Source organism: Vigna angularis, chromosome 5 (assembly GCF_016808095.1).
Source record: "Vigna angularis cultivar LongXiaoDou No.4 chromosome 5, ASM1680809v1, whole genome shotgun sequence".
Taxonomy (NCBI): domain Eukaryota; kingdom Viridiplantae; phylum Streptophyta; class Magnoliopsida; order Fabales; family Fabaceae; genus Vigna; species Vigna angularis.
In genome coordinates this window covers 30954046-30980983 of record NC_068974.1, presented here as the reverse complement: position 1 = coordinate 30980983, position 26938 = coordinate 30954046, and the positions used below count along the sequence as shown (strand labels likewise).

General features: G+C 35.3%; 3 protein-coding genes across 3 annotated transcripts; 1 reads left to right on the top strand and 2 right to left on the bottom strand.

The window, feature by feature from the left end:
- Window positions 1–1289: 1289 nt before the first annotated feature.
- LOC108340702 (GTPase LSG1-2) lies at window positions 1290–4908 on the bottom strand. Its single transcript, XM_017578229.2, has 6 exons — window positions 4496–4908; window positions 4239–4406; window positions 3963–4056; window positions 3074–3130; window positions 2653–2732; window positions 1290–2549 (listed from the first exon to the last, which is right to left on the bottom strand). Exons 1-6 carry the CDS (start codon window positions 4708–4710, stop codon window positions 1418–1420), a joined length of 1746 nt encoding a protein of 581 aa, XP_017433718.1. The 5' UTR covers window positions 4711–4908; the 3' UTR covers window positions 1290–1417.
- Window positions 4909–6619: 1711 nt separating this feature from the next.
- On the bottom strand, window positions 6620–10312 carry LOC108339679 (uncharacterized). Its single transcript, XM_017576865.2, has 3 exons — window positions 9843–10312; window positions 7190–7297; window positions 6620–7100 (listed from the first exon to the last, which is right to left on the bottom strand). Exons 1-3 carry the CDS (start codon window positions 10140–10142, stop codon window positions 6789–6791), a joined length of 720 nt encoding a protein of 239 aa, XP_017432354.1. The 5' UTR covers window positions 10143–10312; the 3' UTR covers window positions 6620–6788.
- Window positions 10313–19811: 9499 nt separating this feature from the next.
- On the top strand, window positions 19812–22507 carry LOC108340496 (dnaJ protein homolog). Its single transcript, XM_017577920.2, has 6 exons — window positions 19812–20131; window positions 20320–20488; window positions 20589–20727; window positions 21343–21619; window positions 21716–21914; window positions 21996–22507. The coding sequence occupies exons 1-6, from the start codon at window positions 19982–19984 to the stop codon at window positions 22316–22318; spliced, it is 1257 nt and encodes a 418-aa protein (XP_017433409.1). The 5' UTR covers window positions 19812–19981; the 3' UTR covers window positions 22319–22507.
- The last annotated feature ends 4431 nt before the right edge of the window (window positions 22508–26938 follow it).

Below are 26938 nucleotides of genomic sequence, written 5' to 3'. Positions count from 1 at the left end.
TCTCGTAGACAATCTCACATGGACCAAAATGCATGCCAGATCAGTATGTATCCGCTTCTGATTCATTTAACTTTTTTTAAGAGATTTTAACTTAATCAATCACTGTTTTTTAATACTGTACATAATTTTGTTTCCATATTCATGTAACTTAGAAGAAAAATCATTTATATAATGATATGTAATGATAAAATATAGCGTATAGTAAGTTTATTACTTTTTATGATAGTTATCTTGTAAATCATAGTACAATTTTTTATTCTTAATTAATCAACAATGTAAATATTTTTCACTAAAAAAATATTGAAAATTTATTAAACGCACTTTATTAAAACATTAAATTCGCTTAAAAGTTTGTACGAAAATAGAAAAAGTATTTTATTTATAATTTTTCCCATAAAACGTTGATTAAGTTTTCATACTTCAAAGTGAACTCAAATTTGTACAATTGTATTCGCAAAAAATAAGAAAAAACATGATAATGGCTACAAAAGTTAGAAAATTATTATTTTGAATTTAAATTATGAGAGATAACGCTTATCTCTTTAAAAAGTCTTTGATGACATCAAGGAATAGTAGAGAGCTCAAAACATTAGTTTTTTTTTCTATTGAAATGAAGAACTTCAATTAATAGAATGAAATTTAGAGTGGTAAGAAGGGCGAAAATAAATTCAAACTAGAGGAACTTAAGACGATCAATATAGGAACTGAAAATATTAATTCTCTCCTTGATTGTGAAGGAGTGAAGCAGAATATTTGGAGGAGTTTTTATTCTGATGGTCTACAAAACATTAATTTAAATAAAAATGCATTCTCTCTTCTCTGGATTTATAGCTTCTCTGGATTTATAGCTTAGACTTATTTTCCTTTCATTTAGATGCATAAGACATTAAGTCTGTCTTTTCAAAGTGTGATAATGAAGAGTGAGGTCCACATAATTCTTTCTCTCATTAATGAATAGAAGCAAACCAGATATGTATGAAACATTTTCCTCTCTTCTAACCTCACGCACAGTGAAACTTGAGAAGCAAAGGCGCACATACATAGTGGCCGAAAAAATAGCTCAAATAAAACTAATCCATATAGATAGAAATAAAAATGCTTTGTATAATGTTTTATTGTCCTAAACATCAAGCAACCTTCAAAATCGTCTCAATTATTGGCACACAGATGCGTAGCTATCACTAGTACTAGTACAGTAGAACCTAATTTTTCAGTCCTACGGCATCATTCTCAACCCATTAATAAGAACAACAATATTCACACAAACATCTTTTTCCTACAAGACGAGCTTACGTAAAATTGCTCAAATCATATTACCGGAATATCCCAAACAAACGTTATCTTTAACCTCGTATTAACAATGTAAATAAGTTTTAACACATAAGCTGTTGTACAAGAACAAGATCACATGGCCTCATCAATCCTTCAGAGAACCTGTGTTAGCTGGTTTCTGAAAGAATCTTACAACCGGCGTCCCATCAGCATCATCGTTTCCTGCTCTCCAGGCACGATCTTTTTTCCTCTGCGGTTTTTTATGATGTTTATGGGATGCCTTGGACTTCTTAAGAGTCGTACTTTTTGGAGCAAGTCCATTAGCTAGGTCGAATGAAGTGAGGTCATCCAATACATGCTCAAGATTTGGTGCAAGACCACTCTCGACATCTGAAGAATCTTCAATATCAGACGAATCTGATGCATGCAAGTCAATTGAGTCATGTGTGGTGGGATCTTCCAAAGCTTGTTCCTCTTCTGATGTACCTGGAGGCATTTCATAGTGAGGCAGCTTCCCATCAATGTAATCTTTCAGTATCTGACGGGTGGCCCTAGTTTCATCAGGGAGTCCACTAGAAGCAACATACCCACGGGAAGCACAGTATGCTCTTAAAAGTTCAGATGCTAGAGGGGGACGGGATTGGGACTCATATGGCTTAGGTTTAGGAAGCCTTATCTTATAAATCTGTTCGATGACATGTCTTGGGACTCTATCAGCCACAACTTGGACAGATTCCCGGTGTTCAGTCATCCTATCAATTGGCAACACCCCACAAGCAATCATCTCATATCTTGAGCTAGAGAAAGATGGAAAAACTAATCCAGGACAATCACATAGGGTCAGCTTATCAGAGATAATTAATGTCTGAAAGTGCTTTGTTTTCCCAGGGGTGGAGGTGACACCAGTCCGTTTTTCACCAACGAGAGCATTGATAGTTGAACTTTTCCCCACATTAGGATATCCAACAAATCCCACAACTACATTACTCGATGATGAACTGCCAGCAGTATTTTCAGCAGGTGATTTAATGTTAGATGGCCCTGCACCGGAGGTGCCGGAATTCCTCCTGTTCACTATCTGTTCTGCTTCTGATTGAAGGCGGGCCAATAGCTCGTCCCTTCCGTATATCTTTGTGTCTGGGCTATTAGTTCTCCCCGTGTTATCATCATCCCATGATGAACCAAGATTTTTTCCTTCCAGGGCTGCTGTGGCAGCTTTAGCAGACCAGAAGATGAAGAGAATATCGTGAGCTCGAAAATATTCTGCCCATTTATCTCTACAAAAAATAAAAGAAATACGGACAAATAATGAGGCAAGATACAACCAAGGCCAATGATTTGATGCTGTATAAACCTCATCGTGGAATGGGACATTCAAACCTGATAGAAGCAGGCAAAAGATCTGCCTTATTAACCAGAAGCAATGTGCGTTTATGTTCATCAACCTCCCCTGCATAAGCCTGTCTCAAAGAAATAGGTGCAAAACAAATCATGCTTGGCTCATGCGATAGTGATTCTTAAAAGAAATAAATAAAGATAAGGGTTCAGAGTAGGCTATACAAACATACAATGTCTGATCAAATCTATCTCATTACTGCTTGCCATAATTTTTATGGAGATTAATTTAAGTTAATATTTTTTAGAGAATAGAAGTAGTAACTCTGAAAGGATGCTTTAACTGTTCTGAACTCATTACACAAGAATACCCAGTCAAAAATCTTCCATTATTTGCTACAAACCTAACCACCTCTAGAGTTGTCAAGTTAGCATTTAGTTATGAAGAACGAAAAGAACATCTCACCTCAAGGTCTGGACACCGATAAAACAGAGGATCTCGGGAATCGACAACCATAACAAGCTGACAAAAAGGTATGAAAGGATCGTCAACTTTAACATTTCATGCACTTCAAAAAAAAAGGAAATATATAAAAAGCAAAACATAATTGATACTTCAATACACATACAAATCCATTACTGATAATATATATATATATATATATATTATCAATATATATATTGATAGGAAGAAAAAAATGAATGTACATCTAAGGAGGAATAAGAAGTAGACCGATATCCACTGTACCAGGTTTCCTACTAGAGCTTTTCTTTCTTTTTTCCATAGTATTAGAAAGTTGCAAAATGAGATTGTTTCGAACAATTTTCAATTTGCAGCTAATGATGCAGCTCCAACTTGTTTAGCCGATTTCCCTTGTTTTTTTTGTTTGAATAACAGGCCAAATTAAAGATAAGGCCAGTAAAAAATGGAATCAATGAAACCAGTATAGTTAAACAAGAAAATAATAACAAAGGATCACAAAGTGTTGTTGAACTCCTTTGTATCTATTAATATACAACTAACAATTATCTTAAACAGAGCAGAGCTCCATTATTTGTTATCATACCAATATACTGTTTTCTTTCCAGCAAATGAAGTGATTAGGGAATTGATATAGAACTCACCAACATAGAAAACAAGAACATGACAGACTAGACTTATTTACTTCAACAACATAAAGTATTGCATGGATAAGAAGATGCCGTTGTTTTGCAATCATATTCATAAAAAGGAGAACCATGCTTATCTTCATTGTGTACAATCCAAGTAACTAGGTCATTATCAGTCATTCCAGCATATAACATAATCAGACTGTTCATCAACCCATAAAACTTCAAAGAGGATATGAACTCACCAGATCACTACGCTCAACAACACGCCAGAGCTGTCTCCAGATGTCAAGATTTTTCTCAAAAGGTGTAAGGACAAGCTTCTTATTCTCCTCAAGCCTGAAACACCGCCAAAACACAAACTAAAATCCTCTAAATCCTTTAATAACGCCAGCAAAATTAGAAAGATGAAATTACATTCGTAATCCTAGAACATGCAATAACCCTAGTTTCCATAATTTAGTCTAGAAATCCGACTCATAGCCTAATATCCGGAAAAGCCTAAACCAACTACAACTAACCTCGCTAAACTGCGACGCCAAACCAAAAAAGCTTGCGTTTCGCTGTCGTGAAGCTCCTCGGGAGACATGTCGGGCGTCCACGGCGGCCGGCGCGGAACTCGGAGGCTGCTGGCGTGGAGCGCCTCCTCCTGCTTTCTCGTTTCTTCAGGCGTCATTTCGGTAGGGTCCCTACTCTCACAGAAGGATTAAAGTCACGGGACATTCGCGGAAAGAAGGGCGTGGCGCGTGAGCGCCGAAGGAAAAGAAAGAAGACTCACAGGCTGATGATGGTGGTGGATGCGACGGCGTGTTCGGGGAGAGATTCGAGGGATTGTTCGATGACGGCGTCGATGTCGGAGACTTCGGTGAAGGATTCGAGAACCTTCTTTTTGTAGAAGCGAGACTTGTCCTTGCTCTGTTGAATCATCTGATTGTGCTGCTTCACCAGGGCTCGACCTAGCCCCGTTTTCTGGTTCTCGTTCTTCTTGCCCATGGCTTCCACGCAGTGCTTCTTCTCCTTCCTCTTTCTGTTTCTTTGCTTTTCGCTTTCTGCTTCCGCTACGCTACCATGGCTGATTTCGGATTTAGGGTTCGGATTTGTTGCAACGAAGAGGTGCCGTGACCCGGCCCCGTCCGGTTTATTTAGCCTGTTAATCCGACCCGATACGCAATTAATACTTCTATCTATAACCATATGTAGTAGAATATAAAGTATTATACCAAGATAAAAATGAAGATAAGAATAAATAAAATTTTCATAATAAACTATATGTAGTAGAATATAAATATGTAATAATTAGATAATTCATGGAATGATAAAACAACTCTTTATTAAAAGTTAGATTTACTTAACTATTAAAAATTATTTAAATATTTATCATCTACTTATAAGATGTTTGTTTCTTGATATCTTTTTATAATATACTCATCCATTATTCAGTGCGAGCATGTTTGATTTTGTAAAATAATATTATATAAAAATGAATAAATTTTAAGAATATAAATAAAGGTTGAAATAAAATTTAAACTAAAATAAAAACGAAATTTTATAATTAATATGAGTATTAGTAAAAATAAAATTTAAGAAAAACATAAAAATAAATCATTATATAAAGTACCTAAATTTAAATTAATTAATTTTATGTGTAATAAAATTAATTTTATGTGGAATGGGAATGAAGGAGTCGAACGGTTAAAGGAATAGGGGTAAAGGTATGAACGGTTAAAGGAAGAGGGTAAAGGAGGCTGAACGATTAAGGAAATGGGGTGAAGGGTCATACGGTTCAACACTTAAGAAGTTCGATTCCTTCACCCCTTTCCTTAACCGTTCGACTCCTTACCAACGTAGCAAAAGTTAGGAAGGAAAGATGTCATCATACATGACCATACATTACTCAACTTCTTCTTTTTAACGCAGTTAGTTTTGCAAGATGAAAAATTAAAGTTTCTTTGAGGGGAAAGACCAAAATGTAACTTAGTTTGAAAGATTGACTAAAAACAAATTCGCTTTGTACTTTAGAGATTAAAAACATATTTAATCCTTCTTTTAATAATTATTTTTCAAATATTTTATTTTTAAAAAAATATTTTAAATATTATAATTTTTTTTTAAAATTAATAAAACATTGTATCTCCTATTATATTTTTTAAATAAAATAATTAATAAATCATTATATCTCTTATCATATTCTTTTGAATAAAATAAATCTTTTCAAATAATTAATAAACAATTTTATCTCTTATCATAATAAAATAAATTTTAAATTAAATAATTAGTAGTTCACTTTATATATATATATATATATATATATATATATATATATATATGTGTGTGTGTGTGTGATATTTTACTATTGTCTTTTATACTACAATTATTGAGGAACCAAAATTTCCAATGAAACAAAAAACTTATTTGATAGATGTTTTGTGTATTTAATTTGGAGAAAGATTAGTGGAATTAAAAAAAGAGGGTAGAATTTGTGTGCAAATTAAAATGCTGAAAATGTTCTTTAATAAAGTGTAGAATCTACTATGATTTTTCTGTAAAAGAACAGTTGCGTGAATTGCTAGTGATTAGTTAATTAGGTGATACATTGTATCTTTTTCTTTTCTGAATTGACATGGAACCTTTTCTTTTCATTCTCAAGCCATTGTAGTATATATCGTTCAATTCTTATATGCTATAACCTCTTCTCAAGCCACATTTTCAATACACAATTTCAGATTTGGTAGTAAACTCTTTTATCAAACTAATGAAATAAACAAATTTAAATTCTGTGGTGAGTTTTTTTATATTGTCATTTGTTGGGTCTTTAAAATATACTAATATACACTGATTTTAATGTTTTAAAATATATTTAAAATCTTTTTAAATAAATGAACAAGTAAAAGCACATCCAGCCTGCAAGAATGTACAAATTCTCTTCATGTAATGCTGACATAAACCAAAAACTGGTATGCAATAAATATGAAGTAACAAATAAGAAGGCAAAGAACAATATAGTCACAGAAGTTACAATACCATCCCCAAACCATTAAAACAATCCATGGGAAGAAATTTTCTTTATGTTGTTAAAAGAATTTGTTATACTGGCTGGTGAGAGAGTCCCTCAGATTTGAGTACAAGCCGTAGAGAGAGTACTGCCGCAGATTTTCCACTTCATACCATGAATTAAGCACTGATAGATGCTTGTCTGTACCAGAAAATGCTAGCTGAATTCCTAGACTGCAATCTACTGCCCCTCCTCTGCCTTTACAAGATGATGTTCTGATAGCACAATCTTGTTTGTTGAGGCAAACAAAGTTGGATTTTCCCTTGCATGAAGAGCAACCATCTCTCTTCCAGTACAAGTTCTGCAGCCTACCCTTCTGAAACTCCAGCACCTAATCAAATGGAAAGTCCAACCACACCTTAGATTTTTCAATAACTAAACAAAACTCAACTCATCATGTCCATGACCTACATCTCTTACCAGTGTGAAACTTGTCACTGTATATGTGCTGTTTGCAACAAATGCAAGTGGAGACCGTGCAGCATACTTTCTCCCAGCAAATGCCACCATATATCCACCATAACTATCCTACTCATTGAGATGAAAATGAAAGTTATAAATTAGTTGTTATGATGCCACTGTTAATGCAAGTTTTATTTCAGCCTGTGGTTCTCATTTTTGCTTCCAGGGTAACAAAAGTTGGTTTAAGGGATCCCAGTGCAAGTTACCATGACTTGTGATTTTCAATTCTATCCTATCAAAGCATAAGCGTTTCAAACGGATGTTTGAGTATAGCCTCCTCCAATACTTAAAGTCAACCAGGGAACTTGTATAACAATAACAATCTTGTGAATTTGAATGTTTCATGAAAAACATAACAAAAGCCATTTTATTATTAACTGAATTTTCAAATTCCATACAAAAATCATAATATACAATAGCAGTGTAAAAAGTTTTTACAAAAGTCATCTGTTAAAATCACCATATATGATGAGTTTGTCAACTTAGACAACAACTGTACCGAATTACAATGAAAATTCATTCCTCCCATGATTTCTAACCAGTTGTGACCTAAATTTTTTTTTACACTAATAGTACATCTAATTTTTTTTCTTCTCTAAAAGTAGCAACCTCCTTACTTTAGATTATGCAGCCTAATTATTTGAATTTGTGGTTATTGATTTTATGTCTACGTACATGTGAATGAGCCTAATAGTTAAGAGTCATTTGCATACTGCAATCCTAACAGTTAAGAGTCACAGTTAGCTTTACTATCTTAATTTGAGTTTATGTTGAACATATGTACATACATCTTCTACAATGTGTTAAACAAATTTGTCATGTCAAACAGAAATAGAAATACTGCCAAGTTGGCCTGACTTCAGCATATACTCGTTGAGGAGTGGTTTAATTTCAACAGTGAAGATAAATACATAAAAAAAAATAGATAATTTGGTCAGTACACTGTGTGCAATCAAGTTGAACAGCTGTACCAATAAGGGGTGGCTTAACTTTAAGTTGGAGCTAAAACAAGAATAAGGGGAAATAGTTTGTAAATAGCAGGTTATCAGGATTTATCTTCATAGTAATTAAGAAAAAAACAGTTCATCTTAATCAAGTTCATTAAGGCTATTCTGTCACCGAATATTGTGCTCTTCTTAAGCCACCCACAAATATCTAATCCAACATTCAAAATGTTTATTCCTCAGCATGAGAGAGTGTGTTGAAGATTCTATATCAATTAGAAAAAAAGTCAAATTGTAATATATAAATAGGATGCAATCTCCACTATAAGCCAGTTTTGTGAGATCGAGTTAAAGATAAACCTATTGACTAATACATAGTAACATGTCAACATAGTAAAAATACATTATGGCTGAAACTGGTGGATGAGGACTATTCCAATCCTATAGAGGCAAATACTAGCAAGAGAAAAAATTTAATTAGCACAATGCAAAAACAAAAGAAAATGACATTATTACCTAAATGCAAAGAATATAGGTCAGGTTTGCTCATTGTACCTAACTGCTTTAAGCAGGATTCAGGACAGGGCGTGCATGATATGATGGGTATTACTGCAATGGGGGTTGAATCTCTATTCCCTGGCTTAGGTTTACCATTTTGACCAAAGCTCTAGTTGATCTTTCAGCAACATGGTATATTGTGCCATATTTGATGTTTCTATTTTGGAGCACAAGTCTCTGAAATACATAGCAATTTCTCCTCCATGTGCTACAATAATAAATAACCTCTTATATCTCATCTAAAACACTTTAAAGCTGATTTATGACATTCAACGACCTCAATAACCACCTCGTACAGCTTAATTTCTTCTTGCCATAACTAGAACAGAAAATTAGGTTCATTGGTCATGTCGAACGAGAAAGTCGTATAACAGCTATAAAAATGTATGAAAACTTATTTCTACATCTAACATTTTCCCAGACCAAATTCATATTTTCCAAAAGAATATCGAATGATTGTTGAACCCTCACCATGACACGAAAGATGAATTCATCGCTCACAAGAACTACAACAAACCCGAGAAGTCACCAAGTCAATATCAAATACAGAAATGCCCCACTTGACCAACCAATGAACAGAAGCCACAATCCCATTATCCCCATCCCATATTCTACAATGAAAATTATAACACATAAATATAAGGGATCCCTTGTCTGTACAATGGTATCATCCACCATTTCCTTTAACATTATCTTTTACCTCTATCTCTATCACACCAACTAACTAATTTTGTACAAAAATTTTATACCAATAAAATTTATCCAAATATAGTCTTCATCTGATATACATCACTGATTCGTACAACAATATCACCATGTCGACTATTTTATCCTGAGCATTGTCTTCTCTTACTATCTTCTATATTTATGGTACAAAACGATAAATTTCTATGAATACAATCAACATATCACCTCAAAGTTCCAAACTTTTCAACACAAACAAAATCAAACATCCATATCACAGTAAGATTATAGCCCCAAAAGTCAACAACCAAGAGAAACAAATGGATATCATCAGTTTCAATCAGCCAGAGACCCAGATAAAAAAACGATCAAAGAATAACTCCAGATGGTGAGAAAACGAGATGAGAGGTAACACTGTTACTTACAGGGAAAAAACTAGAGGTGTTGATGGTGAGGAGAGAGATCTCATCAACCTTGGGACGAAAGAGAGCAAGCTGTGAGTTGGAGGACGAGAGAGAAAGACGATGGTCACAGGGAGAGAGCTGAAGGGACTGATTGAAGAAGAAAGACTCCCTGGAACTGAAGGCAATGCCAAAAGTGAAGCCATCAGATCTCTGAATCTTGGCATCAGCACAAGGCTGGTACACGTTGTTGGTGTTAGTGGCAATAACAACAGGTACTACCAGTGGCAGCATCATCAACCACAATGCCCCTTTCGCTGCCATTGTTGTGTTTGGATTTGATGATGATGATAGTGTGGTAGGAGTTCCAAGCTTTTGTTTTCTTCTTTCCCCTCAACTTTGAATCTACTGGCTACTAACGGGGTGTAACTGATTTTTATCCTACCATGTAAAGTTACAAACTTTGGAGAGCTATAAGAAGAAAAAGGTGATTAGAGTTCTGGGATGGTGGCAAATTTGGTAACAAATAACAAATTTCTTTTCTTTTGCTGACTTTTCTTTAACTTGGTTCAGTTTTAGATTGTTAACTTTTTTTAACCTTAGTACCCGTATAAAAAAAAAAATCTACCTATATTTTAAAACAACCCACAAATATATGTAAATATTAAAAAAAAATATTTTATATATTTTTAAAATAAAATTTAAATAAAATTACTAAAAAAATATATAAAATTTAATATAAATAAAATAAAACATAAATTAAAATTTAATTTTAATTAAATTTAATCTAATAAAATATAAATTAAATTTATTTTAAATTAAATTAAATTAAATATAAATTAAATTTTTATTTTTTATTTTTCCATGAAACAAGAACCGCAGGTTAGATAGTATAATACTCACACCCTATCCGTTTATAAGTGGATATTAAAATATTCGCTACCCACAACTCGTAGATAGTAAATATTTACCAATACCAACTACCCGTCACGAATTTTATCCACTGATATTCGCAGGCTGAATTTTTTGTCATCCCTAGTCAGAAGCCACTTATCCAACGAGTCATCTTCACTCGTCCAGTGAGACCTTGGCAACATTAGTGTAGCCAAGAAGCTCAAGGAATTAAAGAAGCCAACGTGTCAAAAAAGCTACATTTCGCTAAACGAGAAGATTTTGTGGCCCAACGAGAGAACATATTTTGATGAATATTTTAAAGTATCGAGAGTGAAAGAAAAATATAATTTTTGAACGTAGAAACAAACCAAACACTCAAGACACAGGTTGAGGCGTTTATGGGGCTCAAAAACTCCATCCTTTTCATTCCAATACATTATTGTGTTCTAGATCTATAGGAGTAGCTAAACTCCATTTCATTGGGATTGGAGGCAATGTACCTTGACTCTTTGCAGTTATTTCTATGCAATATCTTTCATACTTCTTGTGTTCTATCCTTTTTATTTACTTGCATGATAAAATATTTATGCTATTTTGGTGGTGTCTAATCACTAGAAAATGCTTTGGAACCTAGACATGAATAGAACAACCAAGAAACTTAGTTTTAGGCATAGACCAAGGCTATTGGTCATTCTAGACATATTTTCTTAATACAAATCTTGTGTTTGAATATCGAAGGGATTAATATTTTCAAACAAAGATTTAGAACTTGTCTCTAAGGAATTAGGGTTTGTATACTTGTGATGTGAATGCTTGAATATGTCAGAGATATATTGTGTGATGGATGCATAGAGTTTGGGTCATGAAGTCTATAACACCCCTTACGGAATGCCACTAGAAAATAACAAAATCCAAAATTTTACGCCCGTTTTTTTTTTCTTTTAAAAATAACATTGCGGAAACAAAACCTCAAAAGTCTAAGCGTCTTACAACATAAGGTTAAAACCTTACAAATATCAAATTCATTATTCAAAAACATAAAATTACTTTAAAACATGATAAATTCCCCATAGCTATTCCCATAACTCTCGTCGTGCTACTCCATTTCTGCCTCATCTGCAACGCCATCTACTCCCGTACAAGTACGATCATCGTAGGTGGAACCACAACCACAAAAGGGAAGGGTGAGTAACTAAGAACCTAACATAACATATAATTTCAATATCAAAATATCATAACATAGACGATCCTAGTCACAACCTTACAATACAACACAATATTCAACTCATAACTCAGGTCATCACCACCCACACTATCAAAGTCACAACATAACAATACATCACAGTATTAAACTCACAACTCAAATCATTTACACAAGTTTTTGTTGTTTCCTTGAATTTTGTCGTACCAAACCTGTTTCGCAAAACAGGGTGATTCGAGCCGCCTTCCATCGCAACTTCAGGCCTATCTCCCCAACTCCTCAAGGAATTACGAGTAAAAACTTCGGTTACGCGCACCTACCGAGCACTATACTCACACGAGCCGAAGTCATTGGGCGAGACATCCAACCCTCTCTAGTCCCCGCGCATGAGGAAAGGGTGACACTCGAATCTCAGTCTCCGTAGAGACTCAACACACTATTGTATCGCAATACGAACACCATCGATTCGACAAAAATTCTAAGGAAATGACAGAACGCTTGCTCTCACAATTTTACCATCACAACCATACGCAGACCACCATCATGCACAAAGTCAACCAAATTCATTCACCAACAATTAATTAGAATCACAAATAATTAAATAAATTAATTTAATTATTTTTCCTACTGATGCACCCCCATGAAATTACTAATTTCACACTTCCATCAACTAGAACAACATTTCTAGTGCACCTCCACTTTTTAATTAATACCCAACATCAAAGAAAACACCTAATTCTAATACACCCCCTTTTTACTCTAAACACACTCCCTTCTATATCTACATTTTCAAGTGGACCCCAAAACCATTAAATTACATTTTCTTTCACTTCCAAGTAGGTCCCACATGAAACCACCCACTTCTTATCAAACTCTCTTTCTCTCTCCCCTTTTACCATTTACGTAACCTTTCACTTCTTTCCTCTCCTTTTTTTTTTCAATTAAAACACAAGTTCCACTCGCTCATCTTTTCTCACAAAATCGTGGACCCCACTTTCCACTTTATTTGACTTTTCAAAACAAAATCATTCTTCCTCTCCTTAAATTTTACGTAGCACACTCTCATGCACACAACTCTCCCAGTGTTTTCTTTCCTTTTCTCCTTTCTACATTAAAGCTCACGGCCCGCACACTACACATAACATTTTATTTTTATTTTCTTCTTTCTTCACTCTCCCAACCTCATTTATGTACAACCACTCTCACACACTACCCTTCTTTCATTTCACTCTTCTCTCTCTTTCATTTAATGCCCACGGCCCCACATCTTTCTACTTATGTTATTTTATTTTTCTAATCTCTCCACACACCTTAAGTTGCAGCACACTACCTTCATTTCCCTCTCTCTTCTTTTCACTTTATGTCAACCTACACACACCTCCTTCCATTCATTTCTATCTTCCACGTAACACATGCACACAATACACTCTTCACTTCTTCCTTCTTCCTTCATGATCTTCTTCCACCAATGACACCAACTCCATTCATCTTCACTGTTTTCATCAATCCCATGTACCCAACTTCACCAAAATATCACTTTCACTCTTTTCATTCTCATAACTCATTATTTCCTCTTCCAGCAATGGAAAAGAATTCTCAATACCCTCTTACCCACACTCTTGGTTAAAGAGTGTAGATAAGTGCTCCCAACAATATATAATTCTTGCAAGGTAATAAGAACCAAGATATACAAAATATACATGATTTTAAAGTGTACCCATGACACTTTTTCATACACAAACAACACCCCAATACATCCAACATGTATACCCATTACAACAACACCACTTTTTCATAAAATATAAACATGTATAATCCATTAAATACCCCATATAGTAGAAAAACGAAAATGAACATGTGAATACCCATTCTCCATGTAACAACACATGAAACTTAAACCCAAAAGAAAAGTGCATGCATCAACATGTTAAATTTAATTCCAACACACAAGAAAGAAAGCATGCAACAACAGTATAATGTTACCTTCTACTCATCATACATTATGTTATATCCCAAGTTAAACCCCTTACCTCAATTCCAAGCTAGCTTCCAAAGGCTTTTAGGTTTCTTTCCTCACTAGACAACAAGCTTCCACTCCTCTTGGTCTCCTACAAGTGACGTCCAAAAACTCCAAGGCTAGGGTGGCTCTTCCTTTCTCTCACCAACTTGATTGCTCTCCAAAAGTGCCTCTCCAACTCCCGGTTCTCTCTCTTTTCCACTCTCCAAGTTTTTGTTTTTCAACCCTACTAACTTAAACTTACACACTAAAGTAGAAACTAACTCTAAACCTCACCAACCCTTCACTAACCACTTAAGGTTACTCTCAAGGACACCCTACACTACTAACTTCAGATTCTTATTCCTAACTCTTCATTATTGCAATAAAACTTCACTTTAATGTGACTAAATGATAGTTTTAAAGTGTGCTTAAGTGCATCTATTATAATTTTCAATGTAAATGCAATGGTTAACCTCCCCAAGGTCACTTACAAGCTTCTCTTTCATCATTTAATGCATGAAAAGCCTTTTTGGTCTTAAGAGGGCTAGAACTTGAGACCAAGCACACATATCATCCCATGCACAATCACAATAACCACTAGACCAAGCTCCATCTGCTGATATAATAGTACAAACAATTATACTTAAATACTCTTTCAACCTTTTTCGAAATTTACTATGAAACCAATATTAATTTAATTTTCTTCCCTTCCTTAAATATTTCTCAACATTGTTTCTCATCACAATTTATTATATAATACCACAAAATAAAATACTTAAGGTAAGAAATCATTTTATTTATACGGGTCTTACATTCTCCCCCACTCCAAAAATTTTCGTCCTCGAAAATTAAGGCTACTATGCAAACAAAAATCGGGTATTCATTTCTCATAAACTCTTCAAGCTCCCAAGTCATCTCTTGGGTTTCCTCGTTCCACAACACCTTCACCGTGCGAATTTCCTTTCCCCTCAGATTTTTCGTCTGCACCTCCAACACCCTGATTGGCCCAACTTTAATTGTAAGATCTTCATGAACTTGTATATCATTAACCTCTAACACATGTGTTCTGCTGCACCAAAGCAGCATTTTGTTGCTATAATGCTTGAAGCACAGTATTTAACATCTGGTTGGAGTCAGACGGATCGACCTGTGGGGGAGGAGGAGGAGGAAGTTTAGGTGCCATCTTCTGTTCACACAGGGAGAAAAGACCATTAGCCCAACTCAATGAAACTAATATAACTTCCTACACATGACTAGAATACACAATCACAAACAATGCACACCCACAACCTACAGGTTTCTAAGGAAGAAACTGCTCTGATACCATAAATGTGACATCCCAAATATATAATAACCACAATCATATAATATAGGCGTCAACATCCAAATAAAGAGAACAGTTAGAGTATGACTTGCAATTAGGTACGAAATTACAGTCATCCAAATATGAAGATAGAATTTTAAACTTAAACAGTTTAGAGTATTCAACACTTCAAGCGTTCAAATTGGAAATTCCTATGTAGACTGCACTGCAGCATCAGTGTCCTCTAGTTCTTGCTCCAAAGGTATCTCCTCAACAATTTCTGCTCCCATCCAAGTGGATGATCATCGCAAAAGAAAACATACAAAAGCAACACACCACAAGAAGCAAGGGTAAGCTAGATAAACAAGCAATAATCATATAGTACAATCAATAAATATCATCGTGCTTAGCTACATATAAAGAACAATCAAGGCATACCACTTTAAACCATGACTCAAACACTCACACGACTCATCCGGATTGGTATAACTGTCGAACTATTGGTCGTCTTTGCACTTGCGTAGTTCAGCTGGCACTCCCCAACACTATGCAAGGTAAATCCCCCATTTGTCTATGTCTAAACTTTAAGACTATAAACGAGGACCTCCCTCTACTCTCACCACTCACATTGTTCTTCTCTATTTGAGCATGAACAGTGCTTTGAGTGTAGGGATAGACATACCAGTTCAAAGCTCCATACAGTTATACAGAACAACAACAACACCCCACACATCACTTTCAATCATCTCACCCTGAGATGTCCACTTCATACCCAATTACATCATTGTACTTCACATTCATATGCTTTACAACCACTCAACAACACCATACATACATCCTGACAGTCAAACAACATCAAACATCTTAAATAGATGTGGAAAAATATGAAACTCACTGAACTAGGTCTCACAACGCACCAAGATGCATGGCAACGCTGAGCAAATTTTCCTGACGAGGAGAGTGTTTTTCAACTAAAAATTGCATAGCGCACCACCCTTGATGCGCTGAGCGAATTTTCCTGACAGGGGGACAGCTAAAATTCGCATAGCGCCCCAAATTCGCTATTCGAATTAATTTGGCTAATTTCCTAAGCTAGCAACAGTCGCAAAGCGACTACATTCGCTACGCGACTTACCAAACAGATAACAACCCTCTCTAGTCTTTCGCACAGCGCACCAACTCGCTGTGCGAATGCTCAAACAGAGAGCACCTCTCTGTGAGGACTCGCTATGCGAAAACATTCGCTTAGCGAGTCTGCATAATCTGCAGAACGCAAATTTTGCAGAATTACCCACTCACCCACTCCTTACCACTTCTAGGCCTTTCTTCCAACTTTTAAGACTTCTAATTCATATTTTGTACCTAATTAAACTTGTCTAGATGATTATCAAGCGTTATTAACATGATTTTAAAGTGATCAGTACCCAAGTTTTAACTTAAACTCCGATTATATTAACCCAAGAACCCAATTTCAATTCTACCATGTTGAACATGACTTTACTCAATTTTATGACCCTAACCAGTTGTAATTGACTCATCCTAGCTAGCCAAACTGCCCAATTGCACTCAGGACTACCTATGCTCAAATTCTCTACCTCAGTTCCTTTCAAAAGACCCAAAACAGTATTTCCTTAACTGTTTACCCTTCTAACGCGACTAACACATGATTTCCACCTCAACCACTCCTTACTAACCCAATTGGTCATCAGAGAAAAATCAAATGTCTGAACGCATCAGTCTCACCTTCGGCGCTAGCACATATGACTAGTTACAACTGACTGGATCAGACCAGGACTGCTCTATGATCAGGGATGTGTCAACTCAGGTTTTTAAGATTCCTCTATCCTACCAACACAATACTCTCAACAAGTCACAATTGATTTATCTAAGTCATCCAAACTGTCCTATGGTGTTTTAGACTCCGATTTCCCCATTTCCTTATCTCACTTCCCTTCACAGTAACCTAAAACAGTACCTGTGCACCTAATTATTGTCCATATGACCAATATTTCATAATTCTTACTCCCACCTCTCCAACAAAATCAAAAAACAGTACCTGTGCACCTAATTATTGTCCATATGACCAATATTTCATAATTCTTACTCCCACCTCTCCAACAAAATCAATTACAGTCAACAAACTCATCCAAGTCAAGTGAAAATAAGCATACCATGGTCACACCAATTCCTCATTTTCAACAAACATAATTTAAACATGCTCATCACCAAAAGTAGCATACAGTAAAACAATCAAAATAATTCAAACAGGCATATCATACAGTGTCTAAAATGTAACTAGCTCCCCTTACCTCAGAGTTGTATTACCAAGCTCACAAGGACGCCCCGTTTTGGTATCTCACACACCCGAACTCAATCCAAACCCTACAAACCACCAAAGTGGTGACAGCAACAGCTCTTAGAGCTTGATTTGGCAGAAACAGGAAAACGAAACCCCCTAGTAACATACAACCAGTAATGTTGCATGCTCTAGGTTCGGAGATAGTGAAAGAGAAGGGAAAAACGACTTACCGGTCCAAACGAAAATACGATCGATTCAAAAGGAAGCCTTTGGTGTGGTGAACGTCTGAGCACCTTCCAACCCAAGATTGAACGGTTCAGAGAGCTGGAAATTTAGAGAGAAGGCATAGAAGAGTTTAGGGCAAAGAGTCTTAGAGAGAGAAGAGCTTAGAAAATGAAAAATTATGAGGAGCCCTTCCTAAGGTTAGGTTAGTCTTAGTCTGATGGGCCTGGCGGCCCTACATAGGGCCCAATGGCCTTAAACTTTTTCAGACTCTTATAGAAATGATTCTATTAAAAATAATACTTAGATTTAACAAAAAAATATATGTGTTAAGATAATATTTATATTAAATATAAGTGGCTGAGTGAAAATAATATTTACCTTGTATTCCATCATATTGGTTCAATGATATCTTAATCAAATTAATCAATAATTAAATGTAGTTTGGATTTATCCAATGAATCAACATTTTTCTTACAAATCTATTTATTTTTTATCATCTTTACGTTATATGTTATTAATATATGCTATTGATGACAAATTAAAAAAATTAAATCAAATAACATATTATCTCCTTTTTGGAATTAAACTTTGTCTCCTTCCTTTATTAGATAAAACTTTGTAAAATTGTTAAAAAAATCTTAAATAAAAAATTCACATATCCCTTTTAATATTTTTAGTTTCTTTTTCACAATTTTTAATTGTTTTTTATACAAATAATTGTTATATATATGTTTTTACATATGATACTCACAAATAAAATTTTCAATATGTACATAAACATCTCAAACTTATCTTAATATTTACTCAAATATTAATGTTACGTAATTATATATTTTAACAATTATAAACTAATATAATTTTTAAATACAGTCAAATTTTGTATACACATTAAGATTCAAATAATATTTGTATTAAAATCTCTTGATAATTTAAAATAGTTAACATTTTTTAATAAAAAGGCATTCTATTAAAAATAAATAATTAAAACAAAAACAAACAAGTATAACATTACATCAATCATTAAAAATTTGTAACTGCAAACGAATTTTCTGAAAACATAATCATAAAGTTTGTAACTTTCATATTTCTATTTTCTTTTAAAAATAAAATAATAAAATAACTTAACATGAATAAATTATTTTTAAACACTAAATCAACATCTACTAAAATAAGTTAAATATTATTACAAAACTACAAATCATAAAGAAAAAACACTTCTATCAACATTTTGTTTACAACACAATTAAAAAAGTATTTTAACAATCTCAGGTTTACTTAACTTTTTTTATAGGGATAATGATACTTTAACAATATTTTTTTACAACATTTTAACATCCTTTACGTGTCATTCTGTGATTGGTTCAAAATTACTCCACAATCAATAATAATAATCATAATCACCAACATGGACCAATCACATAATGACACGTAAATGATATTAAAATGTTGTTAAAAAAATATTATCAAAGTATCATTATCCTTTTTTATACAAATATTTACTTTTTTTTTATAATAATAAAAAGTAAATTTTTTTATTATATATAGTTATAATTATAAAATGAAATATTAATTTTTTTTATAAATTTATTATAAATATTTTTTATTGATTTTATAAGTAGTTTTATAATTAAAAGAATGATTAAATTTAAAAAAAGGCCAAATTAAATTTAAAAAAAAAAATTAAAATATTAAGTTAATAAAATGATTAATTTAATTTTAATTCTTTTTAAAAGATAAAATTATAAAGTAAATGTAAGAATATATATATATATATATATATATATATATATAGAATACATATGATTTACAATTTTGACTGAATTAAATAATTTTTTTTTAAAGAATATAACATTAGAAAAAGAAATAGAACCCTCCTGCATTTCCCAGAGCTTACGGGGAAGGATCTAGAACAAAATTCCCATTCAAACACATTCATATCCAATGGTTCACATCTTCAACTTCACCTAAACAAGCAAACAAAAAATTCTAGACTCTTCTACTCTGGGACCCATGCCACAATCACCCCTATCGCAGCCGTTCATTGATCACTCTTCACTCAATCTCCACCACAAAAAATAGAGACAAAATAAAGAAGAATTTGAATATAAGTATAAATATTCAACTCTGGAGTTTTCATATCTAGGGTGTTTCTTTTTCTCTCGTTTGTTCCGATCTAACTTTCCCTTCTCGTTGTTCTTCGCATCCTCAAACTAGGGTTTCCATTTCGATCCATTAGAGCACTATGTTTGGGAGGGCACCAAAGAAGAGCGATAACACACGGTACTACGAAATCCTCGGCGTCTCCAAAAACGCCTCACAGGATGATTTGAAGAAGGCTTACAAGAAAGCTGCCATCAAGAATCACCCCGACAAGGGCGGTGATCCCGAGAAGGTACTGTGTCAGTTCTCAATTATTCCATGTCTACTTTGATTAGGGTTTAATTCATTGATTTAGGTTTCAATTACGAGGTTACTTAAGAGTTTTTGGTTGAATTAGGGATTAATTACTTTCTGTTCCTGTCCTCTGTAGTTTTTATGCAAGTGAGGCTATGCTTATGTTTTTTTTGTTGTATGATGTAGTTTAAAGAGTTGGCTCAAGCTTATGAGGTTCTGAGTGATCCTGAGAAGCGTGAGATATATGATCAGTATGGTGAAGATGCGCTCAAGGAAGGAATGGGTGGTGGCGGTGGCCATGATCCATTTGATATCTTTTCATCTTTCTTTGGCGGTGGAAGTCCTTTTGGATCAGGTTTGGCTATTCATTTAATGAATGCTTGTTAATTTTAATCGACTCATAATGTTATGATAAGTTTGACTGTGTGCTAATGGGGTTAAGGCTATGTGAACAGGTGGTAGTAGTCGAGGTAGGAGACAGAGGCGCGGAGAAGATGTGGTTCACCCTCTCAAGGTCTCTCTGGAGGACCTTTACCTAGGGACTTCAAAGAAGCTGTCCCTCTCCAGAAATGTCATATGCTCCAAGTGCAGTGGGTGGGTATTTTCAGAATTTGTTTGGGTATTGATTTATATTAGTTTTCTTTTTTGGAAAAGTCGTTTGTATTGTGTTTAGAACTATGTTATTAGTTGGTTTGGACATGATGTACTTTATATTGTTGGGAGGTTGAATGTTTTCTTTTATGAACAAATTAATTTTTAGGGACATTGTTTTTTTATTTAATTTAGAGATGGAGTAGTTTTTATTCTTGGTAGGTGTATTGAACGATTTAGTTCTTGACTCCAATTAAGTTCAAGGGAAGGATGCGATTAGTATTTGCTACTTTTTAGTCCGTCTGTGTAGGACAATGCTCACCTATATAGTCTTCTAAATATGATGACCTCTTTTGTTTTCTCATTTGTGGACATGTGCCATACATAACCTTATTTTCATAAATGAAGGACTGAAACCATATATATTTTATTTTCTTGTGGAAGACATGGCATTATTTTTGACAGTTTGTAAGCAAACAACGTTTTTATATTTACTGGACTATAAGCGGAATCATATTTCATATTTATCCCTATACCGTTGGATTTTATTGTTTGCATTATTGTTGTCTGTTCTATCGATGGGGTTTATTGTATTACTTGTTTGTGAATTGTTTACAGCAAGGGTTCTAAGTCTGGGGCTTCGATGAAGTGTGCTGGTTGTCAAGGAACTGGTATGAAGGTTTCTATAAGACACCTTGGTCCATCCATGATTCAACAAATGCAGCATGCTTGCAATGAATGTAAGGGTACTGGAGAAACTATCAATGATAGAGATCGCTGCCCACAATGCAAGGGAGAGAAGGTTGTGCAGGAGAAGAAAGTTCTTGAAGTAATTGTGGAAAAGGGAATGCAGAATGGGCAGAAGATTACATTCCCTGGTGAAGCTGATGAAGCGGTATGCTGTGATGCTTACAATATTCGTATTGGCATTTAGTTTATGATTATTGATTACATAGTTTATCTTACGTTTAATGATTGTTTGTGTGTGCAGCCGGACACAATTACTGGGGATATTGTCTTTGTTCTTCAGCAGAAGGAGCATCCTAAATTCAGAAGAAAGGCTGAAGATCTTTTTGTTGAACACACCTTGTCCCTTACAGAGGCTTTGTGTGGTTTCCAATTTGTCCTGACCCACCTGGATGGCCGTCAGCTTCTTATTAAATCAAATCCTGGGGAAATTGTGAAACCTGGTACATAAATGATTCACATATAATCCTTTTAGGTTTCTATTTATCTGTGATCATTAACTTTTGTAAGGTCTACACATGCAGATTCATACAAGGCTATTAATGACGAGGGGATGCCCATGTACCAGAGGCCATTCATGAAGGGGAAGCTTTATCTTCACTTCACTGTGGAATTCCCTGATTTTCTAAATCCTGATCAGGTTAAGGCTTTGGAAGTCGTTCTGCCCCCAAAGCAGCCTTCTCAGTTAACAGACATGGAGCTGGACGAATGTGAGGAGACCACACTTCATGATGTCAATATGGATGAGGAGTCTAGGAGGAGGCAGCAACAAGCTGCTCAGGAAGCATATGAGGAGGATGATGATATGCCTGGTGGTGCACAGAGGGTACAGTGCGCCCAACAGTAATAACTTGTGCGGAAGGAATGTAGAATCTGAATTGATGAAAAATGAATGACGACGATGATGATACTGTTTTGATGTTCCGTAACTGTAGCGTGGATTATAGACTAAAAAATGACTAGTATTTTAGTAATTGATTGTGAGAAAGTGAAGCAGTAATATGTGGAAAGGATAATTTTCGTTTTGCGTCCTAAATACTTCGCTTATTTTAAGTATTTCTGTTACGGTTATTCAATTTTATTACCATTTCTTGAATGTGATTGCTTGCTAAAGAGTGCATTTAGGAAATTTGGCGTGGAATGGGGATAACCTTATTATTCTCACACAGAACGAAGTATCTCTGTCTGAAAGTTTTTGTCAGGATTAGGAAGAGGTTTTCAATTGTATGTTTTTTGGTTTTTAAAGTATGAAGTTGGATGAGCAGTTGAAGTGGTTGAAATATGGTGGGTTGTTGTACCATAGGTCTTCTCCAGCAGGTTTATTGGAGTTCCAACATCATTTGCAGGGAGATGCTGATAAATAAATAACTTTTTGTTCATTTCCTAGATTGTGCTTGAATTGAATGTGTTCATTAATTAATGGATTCATAACAGTTTAATCGATTTTTTTTATTAATGATTGATATACTAGAAGATGATATATCGAACGATCGGGGTTAAAAGATGATATATCGAACCATCGGGGTTAAATGTTTGGAGTTGAACAAATAATTTAATTATTTATTAAAGGAAAGTGATGTTTTTTTAGTTTGCAAAAATTAAAGTTAAGCTTGAAGTTGAAGATTAACTTTAATATCACGTTTATAGATTTAAGTAAACTTCTTTAAATGCCTTTTTGTCAGTACAAAGAAGGTTAATAAACAATTTAGATGTAGTCTCTTAGTTCACTAATCCTAAAACTGAAATGGGCCCCTATGATCTCTGTATTTTATTACAAGACCACATCGCACCATGCACTGCACGCTGTGCTTGTCATATGTTTATTTTAATTTAAAAAGAAACTACTTTTTAATAAAATAAAATATTAATGTTAGTATTTTTTAAAGAAAATAGAGAAGAGAAATAATTATATAGAAACCAACAAAGCACAACATTTCATATAAAAATATCTGAAACTATTACACGATAATATAAAAACATCTACAAATTAACTAAAACTATTCTAAATCTAATTTAAAGTTTTGCAAAATATTTATTAAGAAAAAAGCTAATTAACCTTGCTATCCCAATCCCTTGCACCAAACCATTCCTAAAACCTTCTAAATATTCTTCAAATGTTCTTTTCGTATTCCCTAGAATTATAAGAAGGATTATACTCAATGGAGTAACTGATATTCTTAGTCCAATTTCCAAGTGACGAACAACATTGAAGTATATTATAGCAGTTAAGGCACCCAGAAAAAATCCACATGTTGATACTATTAATGTAATTATTAATTTTCTCTTTTTCGTTTCTCTTACAATATTACGATGTAATAATTTAATTATTAAAAATTCGTTAATTGGTACTAGAACAGTACCAATTATCGTATTAATGAAGGTCTCTTTTTGTAAGGTACGAATCGGAGTTTCGGACAAAAATCCGAAAGTTAATAAAGTAAATCTAGTTACAAAGTTCTGAATTAGTTCTTGCCTTCCATGGTTTTGCCGTCGCTTTGCTACTCCTGCTGCAGTGGTCGATTCTACTACTCCTGCTACAGTGGTCGATTCTTTGTCCAAAGATTCTGCTACTCCTGCTGTGGCTGATTCTGATGCACCAGGTTGGGCTTCACTAGCTAATATTGTTGTACTTGCACCAGCTACCAGTTGGACTTGTGGTATGGACTCCGGTTCGACTTCCACTATGGTATGTTCCGCAGCTTGTGCCACTATAGGTGAAGATTCCAGAAGTATTCCAGGCACAATAATACTAACATTGTTCTTGGTTCTCTTTTTCAATGGTACGAATCAGAGTTTCGGACAAAAATCCGAAAGATAATAAAGTTAATTCAGTTATAAAGTTTCGAGAAATGGTCTTGCCTTCCATGGTTTATCCGTCGCTTTGCTATTCCTGCTGCAGTGGTCGACTCTGCTACTCCTGCTGCAGTGGCCGATTCTTTGTCCAGATATTCTGTTACTCTTGTTGTGGCTGATTCTGCTGCACTAGGTTGGGCTCCACCAGCTAATATTGTTGTACTTGCACCAGCTACCGGTTGGACTTGTGGTATGGGCTCCGGTTCGACTTCCACTACGGTATGTTCCGCAAGTTGTGCCACTGCAGGTGAAGATTCCAGAAGTGTTCGAGGCACAATAATACTACCATGTTCTTGGGCCTCTTTTTCAATGGTACGAATCGAAGTTTCGGATAAAAATCCGAAAGTTAATAAAGTAAATCCAGTTATAAAGTTTCGAAATAGTTCTTGCCTTGCATGGTTTTGCCGTCGCTTTGCTACTCTTGTTGTAGTGGCCGATTCTTTGTCCAGAGATTCTGGTACTCCTGCTGTGGCTGATTCTGCTTCACTAGGTTGGGTTCCACCAGCTAATATTGTTGTACTTGCACCAGCTACCGGTTGGACTTTTTGTATGGGCTCCGGTTCGACTTCCAGTACGGTATTTTTCACAGGTTGTACCACTACAGATGCCACTACAAATGAAGATTCCAAAAGTGTTCCAGGCACAATAATACTACCATGTTCTTGGGCCTCTTTTTCAATGGTACGAAACGGAGTTTCGGACAAAAATCCGAAAGATAATAAAATTAATTCAGTTATAAAGTTTCGAGAAATGGTCTTGCCTTCCATGGTTTATCCGTCGCTTTGCTATTCCTGCTGTAGTGGTCGACTCTGCTACTCCTGCTGCAGTGGCCGATTCTTTGTCCAGATATTCTGTTACTCTTGTTGTGGCTGATTCTGCTGCACTAGGTTGGGCTCCACCAGCTAATATTGTTGTACTTGCACCAGCTACCGGTTGGACTTGTGGTATGGGCTCCGGTTCGACTTCCACTACGGTATGTTCCGCAAGTTGTGCCACTGCAGGTGAAGATTCCAGAAGTGTTCGAGGCACAATAATACTACCATGTTCTTGGGCCTCTTTTTCAATGGTACGAATCGAAGTTTCGGATAAAAATCCGAAAGTTAATAAAGTAAATCTAGTTATAAAGTTTCGAAATAGTTCTTGCCTTGCATGGTTTTGCCGTCGCTTTGCTACTCTTGTTGTAGTGGCCGATTCTTTGTCCAGAGATTCTGGTACTCCTGCTGTGGCTGATTCTGCTTCACTAGGTTGGGTTCCACCAGCTAATATTGTTGTACTTGCACCAGCTACCGGTTGGACTTTTTGTATGGGCTCCGGTTCGACTTCCAGTACGGTATGTTCCGCAGGGTGTGCCACTGCAGGTACCACTACAGGTGAAGATTCCAGTAGTGTTCCAGGCACAATAATACTATCATGATCTTGGACCTCTTTTTCAATGGTACGAATCGGAGTTTCGGATAAAAAGCCGAAAGTTAATAAAGTAAATCCAGTTATAAAGTTTCGAAATAATTCTTGCCTTGCATAGTTTTACCGTCACTTTGCTACTCCTGCTGCAGTGGCTGTTTCTGCTACTCCTGTTGTAGTGGTCGATTCTTTGTCCAAAGATTCTGCTAATCCTGCTGTGGCTGATTCTGCTGCACCAGGTCGGGCTCCACCAGCTAATATTGTTATACTTGCACTAGGTACCGGTTGAACTTGTGGTATGGGCTCCGGTTCGACTTCCAGTACGGTATTTTCCGCAGGTTGTGCCACTACAGATGCCAATGTAGGTGAAGATTCCAAAAGTGTTCCAGGCACAATAATACTACCATGTTCTTGGGCCTCTTTTTCAATCGTACGAATCGGAGTATCGGACAAAAATTCGAAAGTTAATAAAGTTAATCCAGTTATAAAGTTTCGAAAAATGTTCTTGCCTTGCATGGTTTTTCCGTCGTTTTGTTAATTCTGCTGCAGTGGTCGACTCTGCTACTCCTACTGTAATGGCCGATTCTTTGTCTAGAGATTCTGCTACTCCTGCTGTGGCTGATTCTGCTGCACCAGGTTTGACTCCACCAACTAATATTATTGTACTTGAAACAGCTACCGGTTGGACTTGTGGTATGGTCTCCGGTTCGACTTCCACTACGGTATGTTCCGCAAGTTGTGCCACTGCAGGTGAAGATTCCAGAAGTGTTCCAGGCACAATAATACTACCATGTTCATGGGCCTCTTTTTCAATGGTACGAATCGAAGTTTCGGATAAAAATCCGAAAGTTAATAAAGTAAATCCAGTTATAAAGTTTCGAAATAGTTATTGCCTTGTATGGTTTTGTCGTCGCTTTGCTACTCCTGTTGTAGTGGTCGATTCTGCTACTTCTGATGTAGTGGCCGATTCTTTGTCCAGAGATTCTGCTACTTCTGCTGTTGCTGATTCTGCTGCACCAGGTTAGGCTTCACCAGCTAATATTGTTGTACTTGCACCAGCTACTGGTTGGACTTGTGGTATGGGCTTCGGTTTGACTTCCAGTACTGTATGTTCCGCAGGGTGTGCCACTACCGGTGCCACTATAGTTGAAGATTGTAGAAGTGTTCCAGGCACAATAATACTACCATGATCTTGGTCCTCTTTTTCAATGGT

Bases quoted from the DNA above. Each gene is read 5' to 3' on its own strand.
- LOC108340496 (XM_017577920.2), top strand. From the start codon at position 19,982: ATGTTTGGGAGGGCACCAAAGAAGAGCGATAACACACGGTACTACGAA. The intron at 21,620-21,715 runs GTATGCTGTGAT...TTGTGTGTGCAG, and splicing joins CTGGTGAAGCTGATGAAGCG to CCGGACACAATTACTGGGGA. The intron at 21,915-21,995 runs GTACATAAATGA...CTACACATGCAG, and splicing joins TGGGGAAATTGTGAAACCTG to ATTCATACAAGGCTATTAAT.
- LOC108339679 (XM_017576865.2), bottom strand. From the start codon at position 10,142: ATGGCAGCGAAAGGGGCATTGTGGTTGATGATGCTGCCACTGGTAGTA. The intron at 7,298-9,842 runs GTAAGTAACAGT...CTCAATGAGTAG, and splicing joins ACACCTCTAGTTTTTTCCCT to GATAGTTATGGTGGATATAT. The intron at 7,101-7,189 runs GTAAGAGATGTA...CCATTTGATTAG, and splicing joins CAGTGACAAGTTTCACACTG to GTGCTGGAGTTTCAGAAGGG.
- LOC108340702 (XM_017578229.2), bottom strand. From the start codon at position 4,710: ATGGGCAAGAAGAACGAGAACCAGAAAACGGGGCTAGGTCGAGCCCTG. The intron at 4,407-4,495 runs GTGAGTCTTCTT...CTGTGAGAGTAG, and splicing joins TCCACCACCATCATCAGCCT to GGACCCTACCGAAATGACGC. The intron at 4,057-4,238 runs GTTAGTTGTAGT...GCGGTGTTTCAG, and splicing joins TGGCGTCGCAGTTTAGCGAG to GCTTGAGGAGAATAAGAAGC.